This window comes from Petromyzon marinus, chromosome 42 (assembly GCF_048934315.1).
Source record: "Petromyzon marinus isolate PM22_M1 ecotype Great Lakes invasive population chromosome 42, UKy_Petmar_22M1.pri1.0, whole genome shotgun sequence".
NCBI lineage: Eukaryota > Metazoa > Chordata > Hyperoartia > Petromyzontiformes > Petromyzontidae > Petromyzon > Petromyzon marinus.
In genome coordinates this window covers 3,225,212-3,246,875 of record NC_133708.1, presented here as the reverse complement: position 1 = coordinate 3,246,875, position 21,664 = coordinate 3,225,212, and the positions used below count along the sequence as shown (strand labels likewise).

General features: G+C 51.5%; 1 protein-coding gene across 2 annotated transcripts in view; it reads left to right on the top strand.

Annotated features, from left to right (window-relative positions):
• Positions 1-2,811: 2,811 nt before the first annotated feature.
• The window catches only part of TBC1D22B (TBC1 domain family member 22B), a 36,678-nt gene continuing 17,825 nt past the window's right edge, over positions 2,812-21,664 (top strand). Inside the window, exons 1-3 of one of the 2 annotated variants that reach the window (XM_032969652.2) lie at positions 2,812-3,124; positions 8,473-8,529; positions 17,988-18,156. In XM_032969652.2, coding sequence (XP_032825543.2) covers positions 3,060-3,124; positions 8,473-8,529; positions 17,988-18,156 — 291 coding nt within the window. In that variant the 5' untranslated portion in view covers positions 2,812-3,059. The remainder of the gene's footprint in view (positions 3,125-8,472; positions 8,530-17,987; positions 18,157-21,664) is intronic. The other variant, XM_032969651.2, reaches the window with a different exon arrangement.

Sequence of the window (21,664 nt, the reverse complement as noted above, 5' to 3'; positions counted from 1 at the left end):
TACACTACACAGTATACTACACTATACACTACACAGTATACTACACTATACACTACACTATACACTACACTATAATTGTAAATGTTGTAGTGGGTTTTACTCTCCAACCCAACTGGTGTGCTGAACTAAGTAACACATTGGCACGTTTTGTTTACGTGACAACCCCTTACTAATTACTCTTTGGTTCTATTGGGTAAAGTCACGTAGGTAAAAAATAAAATAACAAAAATCACGACGTTTCGGCCACAACACAAGCGGCCTTCATCAGGTGAAGGGACGAGACTGCCTGGAGGACAGCGCTGATTGGCTGTGTCGGTTATTATATTTACGTGATCTCACACCACATACCAAGGGAGAAACACAAACGCATATAAACATTGTTTTTGCCCATATTGAAACGGCTGTACTCCGTATGGGCCTGAAAACTCAACATCCCTGTACAAGCATACTGAGTAAAGCTCATGGGCTGATAGCTATGGACTTACAGGATACCATCGGTGGTAACATGAAATCGAATGACTCCCCGACAGCATGTATGATACATGATGTTAATTCAGAGGGGAGCCACTCAGCGTCAAGGGGCGGCCCAAAATTTGCCCTTTATCGATCCACAAATCGTCTCTTTAAGATCCATGAATTAAAATGTCACGAGTTCGGCCAATGCTCGAACACAAGACCCCGTTTAATCGAGCATTTGCCTCGTTAAAAAAATCTCCGTCGATTCCCCGTTCCACACATTCCTTCTACGGGCAAAGGACACGCTCGATTATGACGTCACATAGGGCCCTGCAACATTAACATGATGTCTAATTCAGTCGCGGATTCATTGCGCAGCATCCTGTTCCAGCGCAATGGCGAACGGAACCCATCAGCAACAATAACCGCGGTGACGTCACAACAGCGCTCGTGCCAGGCCATGTGCACGTGAAGGCCACGTGAAGTGTCGACCGCCCTCTGCTGGCAAGAGTTCATGGGACAGAGCCTGCAGGTGGCCACGCCCACTTCGCTGAGGCTACGCCCACTTCGCTGTGGCCACGACCACTTCGCTGAGGCCACGCCCACTTCGCTGTGGCCACGCCCACTTCGCTGAGGCCACGACCACTTCGCTGAGGCCACGATCACTTCGCTGAGGCCACGACCACTTCGCTGTGGCCACGCCCACTTCGCTGAGGCCACGATCACTTCGCTGAGGCCACGACCACTTCGCTGTGGCCACGCCCACTTCGCTGAGGCCACGCCCACTTCGCTGAGGCCACGCCCACTTCGCTGCGGCCATGTCCACTTCGCCGAGGCCACGCCCACTTCGCTGAGGCCACGACCACTTCGCTGTGGCCACGCCCACTTCGCTGAGGCCACGCCCACTTCGCTGAGGCCACGCCCACTTCGCTGAGGCCACGCCCGCTTCGCTGTGGCCACGACCCCCCTCCACACTTCTTGTCACTCTCCCTAGGTAACATGACACCTGACTTCCTCCTCTTTACTATGACGTCACTGAACCCCCCAAACCCCTCCCCCCACTTCTTGTCACTCTCCCTAGGTAACATGACACTTGACTTCCTCCTCTTTACTATGACGTCACTGAACCCCCCCAAACCCCTCCCCCCACCTCTTGTCACTCTCCATAGGTAACATGACACCTGACTCTTTGGTTCTATTCGGTAAAGTCACCTACGTGACTTTACCGAATAGAACCAAAGAGTATGGATCCTTGCAGTCACGAAAGCTTTAAATCTAGAAATGACACCTGACTTCCTTCTCTGTGCTATGACGTCGTTGACCCCCCCCCACCCCCCCATTGGCTTACGCACCAGAGACAGCCTTCCATTGTAGTCACCTTCCCGAGGTAACATGTCGCCTGGCTACCCACACTAAACCATGACATCACTGCCCCCCAACCCCCCTTGCCATTCTCCCCTAGGTAACATGGCGCCTAATTACCCCTTGTAATTATGACATCACCCCCCCACCCCTTGCCACTCTCCCAAGGTACCATGGCGCCCGGCTGCTCCCACCACGTCCCTTGCCCATCCCCCCTGGCCTACACACTATAGACAGCCTTCCATTGTACTGTCATTCTCCCCTAGGTAACATGGCACCTCGCTGTCCCCACTAAACTGTGACGTCACTTACCCCATTCCCCCTGGCCTACACACAGGACCGAATTAAGATTGTGTAGGCCCCTGGGCTCCAGGTACTGAGGCCCCCAGTAATATTTTCAAAAGTTAAAGAAAAATTAAATATATTTTTACAAGGCTAACAACAAATAATCTGTGGAGGCCCTCCAGCTGGCGGAGGCCCCTGGGCTGCAGCCTCTAAAGCCCCGTGCCTGAATCCGGCTCTGCTTACACACCAGAGACAGCCTTCAATTGTAGTTATTCTCCCTAGGTAACATGGCGTCTGCCTGCCCCCACTAAACTATGACGACCACCTTGTCACTCTCCCTAGGTAACATGGCGTCTGTCTGCCCCCCACTAAACTATGACGACCACCTTGTCACTCTCCCTAGGTAACATGGCGCCTCGCTGCCCCTCTTAACTATGACGACCTTATATTCTTGGTTCATTCGGTAAAGTCGCGTAGAAGGGAAACAATACAATAATAAAAACAATAAAAATTCTCACGACGTTTCGACCGCAACACAAGCAATCATCATCATCAGGTGTGAAAACCACAGCAAGACGACCTAGTCACTCTCCCTAGGTAACATGGCGCCTGTCTGCCCCCTCTTAACTATGACGACCCCCTTGTCACTCTCCCTAGGTAACATGGCGCCTGTCTGCCCCCTCTTAACTATGACGTCTTTGACTCCACCCCCACTCCCTCACTCCTCCCCTTACGCCGCCACCACCACCACCGGAGGAGGCCTCGGGCATGCCAAGATGGAGGCTTGAGAAGTTCACTGGCGGTGCGAGGGGAGTTGCGAGTGTGGAGGTGGCCGGGGTGGTGGGTGCTGGAAGCCTGCTCAGAGAGAGAGAGAGCGAGAGGGAGACATTACACTTGTTTGTTCGCTTCCTTCCCCCCTCTCTCCCGGCTCCTTCCGTGGGCGATGATCCTTCGCCATGACGACAGACGGAGCGAGCAAGCGGCAGTTCTGGAGGCGCGGAGGCAGTAGGTTACCTGGCAGGCGAGTCCCACCCCCACCCACCCACCCCGGGCTGGTGTGGGTGGAACGGCTTCTCGTCACGCCAGGGTCTATCCACTGCTACTGCTGCTGCTGCGTGGATCACCATCGCGATGTCTTGGCCGCTGTCCTTCCGCTCCGCGCTGCTTCCTCTTGGGCCGCGTCGTCTCTCGCCTCCTCTCTATCGCCTCCTCTCTCTCGCCTCCTCTCTCCCCTCCTCTCTCTCGCCTCCTCTCTATCGCCTCCTCTCTCTCGCCTCCTCTCTCTCCCCTCCTCTCTCTCCCCTCCTCTCTCTCGCCTCCTCTCTCTCCCCTCCTCTCTATCGCCTCCTCTCTCTCGCCTCCTCTCTCTCGCCTCCTCTCTCTCGCCTCCTCTCTCTCGCCTCTTCTCTCTCCCCTCCTCTCTCTCGCCTCCTCTCTCTCCCCTCCTCTCTCTCGCCTCCTCTTCCCCTCCACTCTCTCTCGCTCACGAACCTGCACAGGCGTCGGCACGCCGCTTCTCGCGGTGACCTCGCCATTGTACACGTTGTTACATCGGCAGACGAGGTCGATTCCACCGCTGGACGAAATCTTCAACCCCAGACCCTGAACCCCCAAACCCAGAACCCCCAAACCCTCAAACCCCCTCACCCCGAACCCCCTGACCCGGAACCCTCAAACCCCCAAACCTCCAAACCCCCGAACCCCCAAACCCAGAACCCCCAAACGTCCTGTTAACGTGCTGTAGATGTCATGTAACGTCCTGTAACGTGTGTGCGTGCGCGCCCCCCCATAACCTCCGTATATGTGTGTGTGTACCCTCCTTCCCACACACACCGTGTATGTGTGTGTACCCTCCTTCCCACACACACCCTGTGTGTGTGTGTACCCTCCTTCCCACACACACCGTGTATGTGTGTGTACCCTCCTTCCTTCCCACACACACCCTGTGTGTGTGTACCCTCCTTCCCACACACACCCTGTGTGTGTGTGTACCCTCCTTCCCACACACACCCTGTGTGTGTGTGTACCCTCCTTCCCACACACACCGTGTATGTGTGTGTACCCTCCTTCCTTCCCACACACACCCTGTGTGTGTGTACCCTCCTTCCCACACACACCCTGTGTGTGTGTGTACCCTCCTTCCCACACACACCGTGTATGTGTGTGTACCCTCCTTCCCACACACACCGTGTATGTGTGTGTACCCTCCTTCCCACACACACCCTGTGTGTGTGTACCCTCCTTCCCACACACACCCTGTGTGTGTGTGTACCCTCCTTCCCACACACACGCTGTGTGTCCCGTGTGTGTGTGTGTGCACCCTCGCTCACGGGTCAACTCCACAGTGACGATTATCTGAACCGGTCCTAAGCCTCCCCCTCGGTCGACTCAGTCTTAAATGACTACCTGGTGGGTGTCTAGTAATCTTCGCCACGAGGGATACAAAGGCGGCCGTGCTTGGTGCTGGCTACCAACCCCCTCGTGTGCTGTGTCCGCCTTCATAGGTGCTGCCCGCTAATGGCACTTGCCCCAACAGTCTGTCAAGGCTATCCGGGGGATCCTTAGTCTTTGTTTGCTCTCATGCGTGGGGTTACTCTTCCTGCCTCTCCGTGTCATCAGAAGTTCGCGTCTGCCAATTCTGTCCAAAATCATCGTAAGTGTCGTGGCCTATCACGGCCTATCCGCTGCTGGATGAAGATCATTGTGATGGCGTCTCTTAAGCCACTGGGGTCGATGAGCTTAGTTTGTTGTCCTCCCCCTCGCGCCTCCGATGAGCACGGTTGGCTATCTACGGTCCGAAAGAAGTCCAACTTAGTACTTACAGGGACTCCTGTACTTATAAACATTCGAGTTGCGCACTTTCTGAGATACGAACAAACCTGGTCCGTATGTCCAGTCGCCCGTTGAATCCTAAGTTCAACCGCCGTGCAATAGATGGCGGTGGTGGCATCTACATCTGCAGAACGTGAAGAACCGGTGGCATCTACATCTACAGAACGTGAAGAACCAGTGGCATCTACATCTACAGAACGTGAAGAACCAGTGGCATCTACATCTGCAGAACGTGAAAAACCGGTGGCATCTACATCTGCAGAACGTGAAGAACCGGTGGCATCTACATCTGCAGAACGTGAAGAACCAGTGGCATCTACATCTACAGAACATAAAGAACCAGTGGCATCTACATCTACAGAACGTGAAGAACCGGTGGCATCTACATCTGCAGAACGTGAAGAACCGGTGGCATCTACATCTGCAGAACGTGAAGAACCGATGGCATCTACATCTGCAGAACGTGAAGAACCAGTGGGATCTACATCTGCAGAACGTGAAGAACCAGTGGGATCTACATCTGCAGAACGTGAAGAACCAGTGGCATCTACATCTGCAGAACGTGAAGAACCAGTGGTATCTACATATGCAGAACGTGAAGAACCAGTGGGATCTACATCTGCAGAACGTGAAGAACCAGTGGCATCTACATCTGCAGAACGTGAAGAACCAGTGGCATCTACAAAACATAAAGAACCAGTGGCATCTACATCTGCAGAACGTGAAGAACCAGTGGCATCTACAAAACATAAAGAACCAGTGGCATCTACAGGAGATTATGCAACTTTTAAAGCCATTCACTGTGTTTAGTGTACACGCCGTACAACACGTCTCGAATCAACAGGAATAAAGTTGGACTCGCGAACAAATCGACTTACGAACAGACACCTCTGGAACCTGACCCGTTCATAAGTAGAGTCCCTGGACAAACAACTTGCGCATCCTCGCCTCTCGGCAGAGTCCCCAAAGCGGTGCCAGGATTCTCAGGGTCACGCTGATTTGCAAATGAGTCTCTCAACTCACCGGGTGAAGCAAGATCGCCCCTCGACATTTAAACGACTCCGTGCTTCGCGCAAACTCTTAGAGCCCCCTTTTACGCTTCAATCGCGGCTGACTGACAACCCTGCACCGGACTTTTCCTCGGGTCGTAATGCGGCAACAGGGTAGCTATGGGGCGGAATGTCGGGATACATGTCTGCAAAATAAACTATGGGCACTTTTTTTTTATTTTACCACTGAGCTGTGTAGCTCTTTTTCAGAAGCGACCTGGCCGCCACAAACGATAGCTCAACGAAGTGGCTTATCATCATCATCATCACGTGGACATTATAGCAGTAGCCAAATACTCTTAAAGGCGTGATGTTGATTCTAAATGTGGAGGGAAAAAAACGCAGGATTTGGAGAAAAATCCACGCGACCACGGGGAGAGAGATAGAGATGGGCAAACTCCAATTATACAGCAGCAGGCGTCAGGGTAGGGATGTAACCCACGACCTCCTGTATACCAGGCGAGAGAGTTAACATCTCTACGGGGAGAGAGAGACACGCAAACTCCACATATACAGCAGGCGTCAGGGTCGGAATCGAACCCACGACCTCCTGTAGACCATGCGAGGGAGTTAACATCTCCTAACCACCGTGATGATGATGAGAGATGCAATCTCCAAATATACAGCAGGCGTCAGGGTCGGGCTGGAACCCACGACCTCCTGTCGACCAGGCGAGGGAGTTAACATCTCGCCACTGTGGCGCCTTTGGGTTATGGCAGTGGTTTGTTCGTTTATTTTGCGCACTCAACAACAACAACGACCGGGGGAGCGCCGAGAGTTGGCACATTTTTCAGCACAACTGGTGCATTGCCAGTCATCTCAGTCTGTCAACCAACCAGCGGGCACCTGCTGGGTCTGTCCCGTGACCTCTTGCTGCCAGCAGGGCCTTTGACAATTCACGTGATAGCCTCGGAGCGCACCTAGCCTGGCACAAGCGCCGTGGTGACGGCACCGCCACTTGGTGGTGAATGCCGGTTGTTGTTTGTTGTTTGAGTCGAAAGTAAAACACAGTGGTGGCCTCGTGCTTATGTGGCGGGAAAGGGTTGAGTGTTGCTCGTCGTTAGGAGCTGCTTTCATGAGTAGAACGCTTCACCCCAGGGCTTAATTTCTAACTAAATATTACGCGGGTCGTCTGTGTGTGTGTGTGTGCGTATCCACACACACCCCTTGTGACGAACAGCCACAGCAAGAGGTATTAACCGGGCGTGGTGTGTCGGGTATGGGAGTATTATCTGGGTCATCAACCCGGGCAGTCACTTGACTAACCCTACGCTTCCGACCCTAACTCCACATCTCGACCCTAGCCCCGACTCTAACCTTGTCCTTAGCTTTAACCCAACATAATCCAACCCCGGTGGCCATCCTGAAACCTGAATCCCCCATGCCTTTGGCTTTGACCATACGCCCTTAGCCATGGTTTAGCCCCTAGGCCTGACTCTAACCTTGACGTCGCTCACCCACACCCTGACCCTGCCCGAAATAGGAACGCGTGGCTAGGAGATGTTAACCATCTCGCCTGGTATACAGGAGGTCGTGGGTTTGATCCCGACCCTCACGTCTGCTGTATACGTGGAGTTTGCGTGTTCTCCCCGTGGTCGCCTGGATCTTTCTCCGGGTTCCTCCGGTTTTTTTCCCCTTCACCTTTAGAATCAACGTCACACTTTCACAGTATTTTGCTGCAATAAATGTCCACGTGACGATAAGCCACTTTGTTTAGCTATCATTGCGGCCAGGTCGCTTCTGAAAAAGAGATCTACAGCTCAGTGGGTCTTACCTGGTAAAATAAAAATAGTTTATAGTTTTATAGTCCATAGCTGTTTGATTAACACCATATCAAGTCCTATCCCTCACTGTCCATTAGCCCTGACAATGTCTCCAAACCCCCATCTCTTTTATTAATCCTGGGCTAGATTCCAACTTTTACATTAACCCATTGTCGAGGCCTGACCTAAAACCGTAAATCCTGCTGTTGGCTACTTACGGTGCGAAGAACGTTCCAACATAATATGTACGGGACTACACAGATATACAATGTCACCCTTGACCCAGGAGCGCGTGTGTGTGTAATAGTCAACTCACGATACCTGGGTCTGCCCCGTGACCTCGTGCCAGCAGCGAGCCTTCGACACTTCACGTGATAGCCTCAAAGTGCATCTAGCCCATCTCTGGTGATGTCACCGCTATGAATTGGCGGCTGTTGTTGTTGCGGTGCATGTCAGTCTGGTTTGTGTGTGTAGCTGTCTGTGTGTGTGTTTCTAAAGGTGTCTGTGTGTGTCTGTGTAGGTGTATGGTTGTCAGCCTCAAATGAGTACCTGGTGTGGTGTGTAAACATCGCCACTAGAGCGACAAAGGCAGCCGGGATGTGGTGCCTGCCACCCACTGCCTCGCGTGCTGCGCCGGCCTTCATAGGTGCCCACTAACAGCGCTTTCCCCAACGTTCTGTTGAGGCTATAACGGGTGGGGGGGTCTTTGTCTTTTTGTCTTGCAGCATACAGCAAGTGTATGGGGCACAGCATCCTCCCTTCAATCCGCAGCTGCTCAACAGGTGAGCGAGGCGGCGACGTGCAGTGAAACATCCAGACCAGTCCCGAGCCTACGTTAATGGACGGCCCTTTGTCGATCTGCTGCTGGATGATGAGGGGGCTGCCCCCCCCCCCCCCCCCCAACGCCGTGGGGGTTATTGAAATCGTACTTCACGGATCGCGGGTACAAGGGGCGGTAACGAGGTTTCTCCGCAGGGTTGCCGGGCTCACCCTCCCTGGTCGGGCGAGGAGCTCGGTAATCCGGGAGAGCCTCAGGGTCGAGCCGCTGCTCCTCCGGATCAAGAGGAGCCAGTTGAGGTGGCTCGGGCTCACCTGGTATGGGTGCCCCCCCACCACCACCCCGGTAGACTCCCCCTGGAAGTCTACCGGGCAGCAACGTCCCAGCTGTGTAGTGTATAGTGTAGTAGTGTATAGTGTAGTAGTGTATAGGCCCCACCCGTTGTATAATAGTGTATAGTAACGTAGAGTGTTTTAGTGTATAGTAATGTATAGTAGTGTATAGTGTAGTAGTGTATAGGCCCCACCCGTTGTATAATAGTGTATAGTAACGTAGAGTGTTTTAGTGTATAGTAATGTATAGTAGTGTATAGTGTAGTAGTGTATAGGCCCCACACGTTGTATAATAGTGTATAGTAACGTAGAGTGTTTTAGTGTATAGTAATGTATAGTAGTGTATAGTGTAGTCTATAGTAATGTTTAGTAGTGTATAGTGTAGTAGTGTATCGTGTAGTCGTATATAGTCATTTATAGTAGTGTATAGTGTAGTAGTGTATAGTATAGTGTAGTAGTGTATAGTAATGTATAGTTGTGTATAGTGTAAAGTGTAGTAGTGTATCGTGTAGTATTATACAGTGTAGTATATAGTAATGTATAGTAGTGTAGTAGTGTATAGTGTAGTAGTGTGTCATGTAGTATTGTACAGTGTAGTAGTATATAGTAATGTATAGTGTAGTAGTGTATACTGTAGTGTAGTAGTATATAGTAATGTTTAGTAGTGTATAGTGTAGTAGTGTGTCGTGTAGTTTTATACAGTGTAGTAGTATATAGTAATGTATAGTAGTGTATAGTGTTGTGTAGTAGTGTAAAGTGTAGTGTAGTAGTGTACAGTAGTGTATAGTGTAGTAGTGTATCGTGTAGTATTATACAGTGTAGTAGTATCTCGTAATTTCTAGCAGTGTATAGTGTAGTATAGTAGTGTATAGTGTAATATAGTAGTGTATAGTGTAGTAGTGTATCGTGTAGTATTATACAGTGTAGTAGTATCTCGTAATTTCTAGCAGTGTATAGTGTAGTAGTGTATACTGTAGTGTAGTGGCATATAGTAATGTATAGTAGTGTATAGTGTAGTAGTGTATAGTGTAGTTGTGTGACGTGTAGTATTATACAGTGTAGTAGTATATTGTAATGTATAGTAGTGTATAGTGTAGTGTAGTAGTGTATAGTAGTGTATGGTGTAATAGTGTATCGTGTAGTATTATACAGTGTAGTAGTATATAGTAATGTATAGTAGTGTATAGTGTAGTAGTGTATACTGTAGTGTAGTGGTATATAGTAATGTATAGTAGTGTATAGTGTAGTAGTGTATCATGTAGTATTATACAGTGTAGTAGAATATAGTAATTTATAGTTGTGTATAGTGTAGTAGTGTATAGTGTAGTGTAGTATATAGTAATGTATAGTAGTGTATAGTGTAGTGTATAGTGTAGTGTATAGTAGTATAGTGTAGTAGTGTGTCGTGTAGTTTTATACAGTGTCGTAGTATATAGTAATGTATAGTAGTGTATAGTGTAGTGTAGTAGTGTATAGTGGAGTAGTGTGTCGTGTAGTATTATACAGTGTAGTAGTATATAGTAATGTATAGTGTAGTAGTGTATACTGTAGTGTAGTGGTATATAGTAATGTATAGTAGTGTATAGTGTAGTAGTGTACCGTGTAGTATTATACAGTGTAGTAGGATATAGTAATTTATAGTGGTGTATAATGTAGTGTAGTATATAGTAATGTATAGTAGTGTATAGTGTAGTGTATAATAGTATAGTGTAGTAGTGTGTCGTGGAGTTTTATACAGTGTAGTAGTATGTAGTAATGTATAGTAGTGTATAGTAATGTATAGTAGTGTATAGTGTAGTAGTGTATTGTAGTGTAGTAGTGTATCGTGTAGTATTATGCAGTGTAGTAGTATCTCGTAATTTCTAGTAGTGTATAGTGTAGTAGTGTATACTGTAGTGTAGTGGCATATAGTAATGTATAGTAGTGTATAGTGTAGTGTAGTAGTGTATAGTGTAGTAGTGTATAGTGTAGTAGTGTATAGTGTAGTATTGTATAGTATAGTGTAGTAGTGTATAGTGTAGTAGTGTGTCATGGTTTATACAGTGTAGTAGTATATAGTAATGTATAGTAGTGTATAGTGTAGTAGTGTATAGTGTAATAGTGTGTCGTGTAGTATTATACAGTGTAGTAATATATAGTAATGTATAGCAGTGTGTAGTGTAGTAGTGTATAGTGTAGTAGTGTGTCATGTTTTATGTAGTGTAGTAGTATATAGTAATGTATAGTAGTGTATAGTGTAGTAGTGTATAGTGTAGTAGTGTGTCGTGTAGTATTATACAGTGTAGTAGTATATAGTAATGTATAGTAGTGTATAGTGTAGTAGTGTATATTGTAGTAGTGTGTCGTGTAGTGTTATATAGTGTAGTAGTATCTCGTAATTTCTAGTAGTGTATAGTGTAGTAGTGTATACTGTAGTGTAGTGGCATATAGTAATGTATAGTGTATAGTGTAGTCTAGTAGTGTATAGTGTAGTAGTGTGTCATGTAGTTTTATACAGTGTAGTAGTATATAGTAATGTATAGTAGTGTATAGTGTAGTAGTGTATAGTGTAGTAGTGTGTCGTGTAGTATTATACAGTGTAGTAGTATATAGTAATGTATAGTAGTGTATAGTAGTGTATAGTGTAGTAGTGTGTCATGTAGTATTATACAGTGTAGTAGTATATAGTAATGTATAGTAGTGTATAGTGTAGTAGTGTATAGTGTAGTAGTGTGTCATGTTTTATACAGTGTAGTAGTATATAGTAATGTATAGTAGTGTATAGTGTAGTAGTGTATAGTAGTGTATAGTGTAGTAGTGTCACATGTTTTATACAGTGTAGTAGTATATAGTAATGTATAGTAGTGTATAGTGTAGTATTGTATAGTGTAGTAGTGTGTCGTGTAGTATTATACAGTGTAGTAGGATATGGTAATGTATAGTAGTGTAGTAGTGTATAGTAGTGTATAGTGTAGTAGTGTGTCATGTTTTATACATTGTAGTAGTATATAGTAATGTATAGTAGTGTATAGTGTAGTATTGTATAGTGTAGTAGTGTGTCGTGTAGTATTATATAGTGTAGTAGTATATAGTCATGTATGGTAGTGTATAGTGTAGTAGTGTATAGTGTAGTAGTGTGTCGTGTAGTATTATACAGTGTAGTAGTATATAGTAATGTATAGTAGTGTAGTAGTGTATATTGTAGTAGTGTGTCGTGTAGTATTATACAGTGTAGTAGTATCTCGTAATTTCTAGTAGTGTATAGTGTAGTAGTGTATACTGTAGTGTAGTGGCATATAGTAATGTATAGTAGTGTATAGTGTAGTAGTGTATAGTGTAGTAGTGTGTCGTGTAGTATTATACAGTGTAGTAGTATATAGTAATGTATAGTAGTGTATAGTGTAGTAGTGTGTCGTGTAGTATTATACAGTGTAGTAGTATATAGTAATGTATAGTAGTGAGTAGTGTATAGTATAGTAGTGTGTCGTGTAGTATTATACAGTGTAGTAGTATATAGTAATGTATAGTAGTGTATAGTGTAGTAGTGTATAGTATAGTAGTGTGTCGTGTAGTATTTTACAGTGTAGTAGTATATAGTAATGTAAAGTAGTGTATAGTGTAGTAGTGTATACTAGTGTTGAGGAGTTCCTGACGACGACTCGGAGACGACTGAAGGTAAGGGCTTTCGCCAAAGGTTTATTAAGTATATTACGATAACACAAAGGGTGTGACAACTCCCAGAGGTTAGGGGTCCTACACTAAGTCCTGGTCCAGCCCGGCTAGCTCCGGTCTCTCTCCCTCGAGTCGGATGGGGGCACTAGCCAACCCCACCGACCGGGAAGAGCAGCACCTCCTACGGCTACAACCGGCTTAACTCCTGACTCTCGTCAATCCTTCTCTACCCCTGGTTCCCTCTCCATCCTTCTCACTCCACCCGTTCCCACAGTGACCCCGCTTTCGTCACGGGGTCCCACTTAAATCCTAGACGAGACATGACGTCATCGAGCCGCCCAGCGCGCATGACGCCACGTTCCGTGACGTCATCGCACTGGACGGCACACATGACGTCACGTCTCCATTTTACTCCTCTACATTACCCCTCCCCTGTGATAAAAAAACTTCAGCCGACTCGGCTGTAAAGAACATAAAAGTAAAGGAGTGCCGGAACCCTAACAACCACATTTACAACAACTGACAACACCATGGAAGTGGCTACGAAGACGGACCGCCCCCAAAACCAAACGCAACACCAGGGCAGCCCGACAACAATGAAGTCAAATTTACGAAACCCACATCACTCGGTAACGACAATTTTTTCAGCCCAGCCATAACACAACAACCGACACTTGGGCAGCCCCGACAACACACAAACCGACAATTTTGGCGATGAGGGCTGGAGGCCGACGGCAGCGGTCCATCTGGTCTTCACAGAGCGCCTGCCCCAGCGCACACGCGCCGCAGGCCCGCCTCCCCACGCGGCTTTAACCGCCAGGCCAGGCACCGCGCCGGCCGGTGACAGGCCCCGGGAGAGCTGCAGCAGCCCAGCGCTCCCCCCTCCAGACCGGGGCAGGCCACTCGTGGCGGCACCAGGGGTGAGCTGCGGAGGGCGAGTGGAGGCTCCCCCCCCCCCCCTCCCGCCTCCGCAGCCAAACCCCCAGGTGCGCGCCGGCCCGAGCGGCGGCTCCTGCTGCCCACCCCGCGGCGAGAGGCGCAGCCGCGGCTGAACCCTCGGCCCACTCCGGAGCCACGGTGACGCCGGCGGCCCACGCCGCGGCCGCGACGACGTGCCGAGCCGCGGGCGCGGCAAACCCCGCAGGCACGGCGGCGTGCGGAGCCACGGCGGCACCCGCGGTAACTTCGGCGGCGCGGTGAGGTGCGGAGCCGCGGTAGCGGTGCACGGGGCCGCGGTGACACCCGCGGCCCACCCCGCCTGCGTGGCGACGTGCGGAGCCGCGGCAACCCGCGCGGCAACCCACGTGGCGAGGTGCGGAGCCGCGGCCGTACCTGGGGTCCCCCCGGCGGGCGCAGCGTGGTGCGGAGCTGCGGCGTCGCCGCCGGCAGACCTCGCGTGCTCGGCGGCACCCACGGTGGAGAGCGACGCCGCATGTCGGCGCCCATGGCGCCGACATGCGGCGTCGCAGCCAAAATGGCGGCCGCCTCCCATGGCGCCCCCGTCGGGAACATGGCGCCAATCTTAAAATTAGCGGGAAGCAAGTTGGCGGGAAACCGCCGCTCCCATCCAAAATGCGTGTCGAGCGCGCGCACCTTTGCCGCCACCTCCTCGATCTGGGCGCCGAGCTTCGCCATCGCCTGCGTGAGCAGCTCCAGCTGCCCCGCGAATTCGCTCCCCGCGCCCGGCGGCGGAGCGCTGGCACCCCCGGACGCCTTCTCCTCCCGCTCCGTCCCCTTCCTCTTCTCAGGGGCCGTCACCGGGGCCCCGGACTCCGGGGTCACTGCCGAAGCCTCCTCCATGCGGTCTTCATCCTCCGGTCGTCCCCTCGGTGGGTTCTTGCGCGCCGCTCCCGATGTTGACATAGTGACGGCAGCGCATCCCACTTCTGACACCAGTTGTTGAGGAGTTCCCGACGACGACTCGGAGACGACTGAAGGCAAGGGCTTTCGCCAAAGGTTTATTAAGTATATTGCAATAACACAAAGGGTGGGACAACTTCCCAGGGGATTAGGGGTCCTACACTAAGTCCTGGTCCAGCCCGGCTAGCTCCGGTCTCTCTCCCTCGAGTCGGATGGGGGCACTAGCCAACCCCACCGACCGGGAAGAGCAGCACCTCCTACGGCTACCACCGGCTTCACTCCTGACTCTCGTCGATCCCTCTCTACCCCTGGTTCCCTCTCCACCCTTCTCACTCCACCCGTTCCCACAGTGACCCCGCTTTCGTCACGGGGTCCCCCTTAAATACTAGACGAGACATGACGTCATCGAGCCGCCCAGCGCGCATGATGCCACGTTCCGTGACGTCATCGCACTAGACAGCACACATGACGTCACGTCCCCATTTTACTCCTCTACACTAGTATAGTGTATGGTAGTGCTAGAGTTTGTCGCCAGGGACAGGGAGGTGTGGACCCCCACGACTCAACACGCTGCTGCTGCCGTGAACCTCACCAGGACAAGCGGACTGAAGAACGAACGAACGAACTTCCCCACGCTGGCAATCAAAGAGTTGGAAGGCCAACCACCCAGATGGGAGCTACGAAGGGATCTGAAACTAGAACTGAACTCTCTTTTATATTTTACCAGGCAAGGCCCCACCCGTTGAGCTACGTCGCTCTTTTTCAGAAGCGGCCTGGCCACAAACGATTTTCCGACGAGGTGCGGCGGCTCATCGTCACGCGGAAATGCATGGCGGCCAAAACGCTCTGGAACGCGTGTCGTTGATGCTGAACGTGGAGGGAGAAACCAGAGGACCCGGACCAAAAAAAATCCACACGACCACGGGGAGAACACGCAAACTCCAAATGTAGAGCATGCGTCAGGGTCTGGCCCAAACCCACGACCTCCTGTATATTGGGCGAGGTAGTTAACACCTCGCCACTGCGGCACCCAGCGAGGCTACTCGGAGGCTACCGCACAGGACTGGGTCATTGCCCTTCATGTAAGGGGTGTGGTGGAAGGGGGGGGGGCGATTGTGAGGCCACTAATTTGCCTCTCGCTCCATGGGAGATTTTGTAAACACATGGCCGGCCGGACTGGGCATGACACTGACGTGTTTTTAATTATGGGTGGAACCGTTGAACTGCGTGTGTGTGCACGTGTGTAGTGGGGAGCGGTGGTGTAGCGGTTAGCGCTACGCTGCGCTACGAACCTGGCACCCCAAAGGGGGGGCGGGCATAGTGGTAGTGGGGGTGGTAGTGGTGGTGGTGGGGGTGGTGGTGGTTGCTGGCCACCCACCCCTCCATCACTCCCTCGTGGTGTGGCCCATTCCGCACTCCGCCGGTCCTGGCTAACGGCACTTGCCCCAACAGGTGCGTTCAGGTTATACGTGAGAGGGGATCTTTATCTTGTGTGTGTTCGTGGTGGGGAGCGGTGGCGGTTAGCGCTACGCTGCTCTACAAACCCGGCGACCCGAGTTCGATTCCCGCTCACGGCCAACACCGGTGACGATTATCTGAACCGGTCCTGGGACTCCCCTATGTCGTCTCTGCCTCAAATGAGTACCCGGTAGGCGGTGTGTAAACACTGCCGCTGGGTAGACAAAGGCGGCCATGGCGTGGTGCTGGCCACCCACCCCCTTCGCGTGACGTGCCGGCCTTCATAGCGGCTCGCTAGCAGCTCTTGCCCCCGCAACTGCTAAGGCTGTACAGGGGAGGGCCATCTTCGTCTTTGCCCATCCTTTTGAGTGTCACTCTCCTGGCATGCCGGGTTAGCGTTTTCCCAGGGTTCTTCCCAGGTTACCTCCCGCACGAAGCCGAGCGCTCCTTGGGGTGGGATGTACGTGCGCTCGTACGGGGGGGAGCTTCTTTCGCACCGCGGCGTAGGCAACCGTTGCTCATCGCCGAGGTTTCGCGCTTCGATTCCCGGCCGCCGCCCCCCCCGGTTAAGACGGCGGCGTTAACCCCTTCGCTGCTCCGAGATGTCTGCAAGTTGCTGGGTGGGTGTGCCCGCCCCCCCGTCCCCCCGCCCCCCTCGCCCCCCAGCGTTCACCGCTGAATCTCGTGAACGCGCGAGCGGCTCGCCAGTAATTTCATTTGGCGAGGCGTGGCAGCCGCGCCGTTGTTCTTGGAGGCGCCGTTGCTCACCGCAGAGAACTGCGGCGACACGGCCGCCGCACTCTAGGGTAGCCGGCGCCAAAGTTGTGCCACGCGCCCTCCCGCGTGGCCTTGCGGGAGCCTCGGTACGTCTTCCGACCTGAAGGTTGTGTTATTTTAGTTTGACCTACACGTACGTCATCGGAATTGTAAGCGGTTCAGGGTGACGGTCGAAGTTTGCCAAGTTTGAAAGTGACTCGGTTGGGATCGCACGCTCAGCAGCAATCACTGCCCCCTACTGGCAGCAGACCGGTGCCCCCCCCAGGTCGCCCTGCGAATGAGACTCATCATCATCATCATCCTGGTCGCTGGAGCTCTCAACTCGTTCTACAAATAGCAATTTTAAATTTGAACTCCTCGTTTTGTTGACTTTTTTTGTGGCTAGCTCCCGCACCTCCGAGTATCGCACGGTTTGTGTACGTATGGTGCAAAAGAAGTTCAACGTACTTATGTACGTAGCAGGACTCTCCCGGAAAAGTCTTGAGACTCTGTGAAGCTTTGCCTGGTTAAAAAAAGACATTAATACATGTGGTGATGTAGATGACGACGATGATTTGTGGACGTCGATGATGGTGGTAAGTTTCATAATGAATTGGACATTGATTTTGGAGCTGATGATAATGATGATGGTGTTGATTATGACCATGTCGTTGATAATGTTGCTTATGACGATGATGATAGTGATGATGGCAGCCCACCTCTGTGCTGGAGTTGTTGATGCTGATGATGTTGTTGATGGCGACAATGCTATTGATGATGCTGCTGATGAAGTTTCTGATGACAGTGATGAAGGCTAACCCACGTGTGTGTGCTCTGACAATGCTGCTGCTGATGATGATGCTAATGATCATGCTAATGATGTTGATTATCATGATTTGATGATGCTGATTATTATTCTAATGACGATGCGCATGACATAATAATAGGGTTTTTCCACTTTTAATTCTGGCACCAAAACTGAAACCTTATTAATGTCTGCATTAACCACAATACCTGCAGTCAAAATGAAAACAAAAAACATACTATGATAATATATGCATTGTCCTTGAAACTGATTGGTCCACACCAAGGGACGGCTTTCTTTTGAGCCTCGACCCAATTGGTGCTCGACCAGATGACGCCAGAAGGCGTCACACAGCTCAAAGACAATGCACTATCAAAGTAATGAGGGCTCGGGGTGAGCATCTACATCATTAGACCTCGTTTGCCAGTACCAAAATGTAATAATAATAGGGAAAAACCCTATTATTATTACATTTTGGTACTGGCAAAGGAGGTCTAATGATGATGCTCATGACGACGCTTATGACGATGTTGACGATGCTAAATGATGATGCCGATGATGTGGATGATGGCGACTCTGCCGCCCTCTCTGTGCCGTCAGCGCTGGCAAGGGGGCCGTGGGGGTGCCGGCCGTGGGGCTAGCAGGGGGCCCAGTGTCCGGCGCGGTCGGGGGCAGTGCCCCCCTCTTCTCGGCCGTCTCCATGTCCGTGGGGGTCACGGTAGGAGGGGTCGGAGGGGGCGGCAGCTCGAGGAAAGCAGCCTCCTTCCAGGTGAGCGAGGGGGTGGGTGGGTGACTGAGTGACTGAATGTGCGTGTGGGTGGGTGGGTGTGCGATGGAATGAGTGGTAAATGATTGGGTGGGTGAGTGAGTAAGTGGGATATTGTGTGCTTGGGTAAGTGAGTGAGTGGCTGAGTGTGGGTGTGTGTGTGTGAGAGTGAGTGAATGCTACATTATTGGGTGCGTGAGTAAATGTATGTGTGCGTTTGTGAGTGGGTGGCTGAGTGGGTGGGTGGGTGGCTGAGTGGGTGGGCGGGTGAGGGAGGGGGTGAGCGATTGAGTGTGTTGGTAGGTGACTGAGTGAAAAATGTGTGGGTGGGTGTGTGAGTAGCTGCCTGAGGTGCCATCTGTTGAGGAAGTACTGAAGGTGATCGGTGCCTTGAGACCAGAAAAGGCACCGGGGAGAAATGATCTCCCAAGCAAATGCTGAGGGGTGGCGTTTGTACACAGACTGCCCTACAAGACATCATAACAATAGTGTCTGGACCATTGGACGGGTTCCACAAGTTTGGAGGGATGCCCTGGTGGTCCTCCTCTTTAAAAAGGGGGACAGCACAGACTGTAACAATGACACGGGCATCTCACTCCTCAGTGTGCCGGGAAAGGTCCTGGCAAGGATTATTCAACATCGCCTTGCCAGGCACGCTGAGGAGAGGCTTGCGGAGCCCAATACGGTTTCAGGAAAGGGCGGTCCTGCACAGATGCCATATTTTTTGTCCGTCTGCTACAGCAGAGGTGTAGGGAATTTCAACAAGACCTACATCTCTGTTTTATTGACCTGGTCAAGGCCTATGATACCATCAGTAGGCCTGGGCTCTGGGTTCTTCATGCTCTCGGAATCCCTGACTTTCTGCTCACGATCATTAAGGACCTTCATGATGGTGAGCGGGCCCAGGTAAAACTACGTGGCCGGGAGTCGGAGCCATTCCCTGTACACATTGGGGTGCGACAGGGATGTCCTCTGGCTCCAACATTATTTAACATCTATTTCGACCACATAGTTCGTGAATCCTTCGTTGGCTGTACCGGAGGAATTTCCATCTGGTATAGACACAATGGGAGGCTGATCTATGCCCGGGTGCGGTCAAGGGATGGCTCCCTATTGCTCAACCACTTTATGTATGCTGATGATTTGGTAATAGCTGCTCACTCAGAGGAGGAGTTGGAGGCGCTGCTGCTGAACCTGGAGTTTGCCACTAAGAGGTGGGGCCTTACCATCAGCCCCACCAAAACTAAGCACCTGCCTGGGTATTTTGTACCATCGGACACTCTACCCCCACAACTCCCAATTGGTGATGTGGAAGTTTTGGAGAGAGTGGAGAGTTTCCCATACCTGGGCAGTATGCTCATGACTGACTCTGGTTTGACAGCCGAGGTCTCACTCCGAATCAGTCGAGCGGCATTATCTTTTCATCGGTTGCGTAACGCTGTGTGGAAGCTACCTGGTCTGTCGCTCCGCACTAAGCTTCAGGTCTTCTCGGCCACGGTCATTCCCTCCCTTCTCTACGCTTGCGAAACGTGGATCCCCCTAATGAAACATCTTTGCTCGTTTGAAACATTTAGGCTTGCCCCCCTACGATCCATCCTGGGTTTAACCAGGCTGGATTGTGTTTGGAGCTTGCAAATCCTTGAAAGACTTGGACAAAGTCCCATCGGTGAGCTCCTCCGGCAGGCAAGGCTGCATTGGCTGGGTCATGTAGCCCGCATGCCAAGCCACCGAATGCCTAAACAGCTTTATGGGGGCTAAATGAGCGTGGCAATGGCTAGAGAAAAGATTGAGTGATGTGGTACAGGAGGACGTGGAGCTGAGTGGAATTGCCGATGACTGGTACCAGCGGTGTCAAGATCGGCCTCTGTGGAGGAGGCTCGTGAAGGACGCTACTGGGCAGTTGGAGGCAGTCACCCTCCAACAACAACGTGCACATAGCCTGGCACAAGTGCCGTGGTGACGTCACCGCCACTTACCGGCGAATGGCGGTTGTTTTTGTCGTGTGATTGAGTGAATGAACGGTAAATGAGTGGGTGAGTGAGTGGGTGAATGTGTGCTTGGATGAGAGAGCAAGTGAGTGAGCGGGTGGGTGTGTGAGAGTGAGTGATCGGTAAATGATTTGGTGAGCGAGTGGGTGAATGTGAGTGGGTGAGCAGGTGAACGGGTGTGCGGGTGAGTGAGTGACAATGCGTGAAAGACTGTGTAAACTATTGGATGGGTGAGCGAGTGATTGGGCGGCAATGTGAGCAGCTGAGCCATTGCCTGCGCAATTGAACAGCTGAGCAATAGTGCTCCCCCCCGCCCCCGCAGTGATGGAGTGAGTGTTTAAGTGGGTGGTTAAGTGATTGGTGGTTGTTTTCATTCGGTGAGCAGTTGATGAATTGACCCATCTATTCATTGAGGCCTAACTGCACGAGTGAGCTGCTGGACCATCGCCTAAGCAATTGAGCGGCCTCAATCCGCCACTCCCCCGCCCGGCCGCCCGTGACCACCCACCGACACTCTTCCCCTATCCCTCATTTCGGACACACTCGTGTGGGGCAGCTTGAGTCGTCAGTCGATTGGCTAACTGAGCAGACGTGGCCGAGTGAATTTGGGAAGTTGATTGAGTGGTCGCGTCGGCGTGAAAGCGCGTGGGTTGGGCGCGGGGTCGACGGTTACTGGATTTTCTCGGGCGTCTTCAACGATTGAGTAGCCGAAGAGCACCCGGAGAAATTCCACACGCGCGGCAAGAGGCCAGCGCTCTATCCCGTACAGATGGAGCAGATGGAAATTAGTCCGCACTCTGCAGTCACTGCCTTTCCTCTCGATGCCCACGGGAAGGGAGTTTTGCAACATCCGTGTGTGATCCACCAACCCTTCGGTGTTGCCTCCACGGCGCTGGGTTACAGGCAGCCACGTGCAGCATAGCCCCCACCCCACCAACACTACCAACACCACCACCAACATCACCACCACCAACACCACCACCAACACCACCACCAACACCACCACCAACATCACCACCAACACCACCACCAACACTACCAACACCACCACCAACATCACCACCAACATCACCACCACCAACATCACCACCACCAACACCACCACCAACATCACCACCACCAACATTACCACCACCAACACCACCAACATCACCACCACTAACACCACCACCAACACCACCACCAACATCAACACCACTACCAACATCACCACCAACATCACCACCACCAACATCACCACCACCAACATCACCACCACCAACACCACCACCAACATCACCACCACCAACACCACCACCAACATCACCACCACCAACATTACCACCACCAACACCACCAACATCACCACCACCAACACCACCACCAACATCACCACCACCAACATCAACACCACCACCAACACCACCGCTCACACTCTGCAGCCACCACCTTCCCCTGGCGAGCCACGCTACGGCTCCTCCTCTCTCGACATCCGCACGCGATCCGTCAACCCTCGACTTCCTCCACAACGTCGCCGGCTCGCA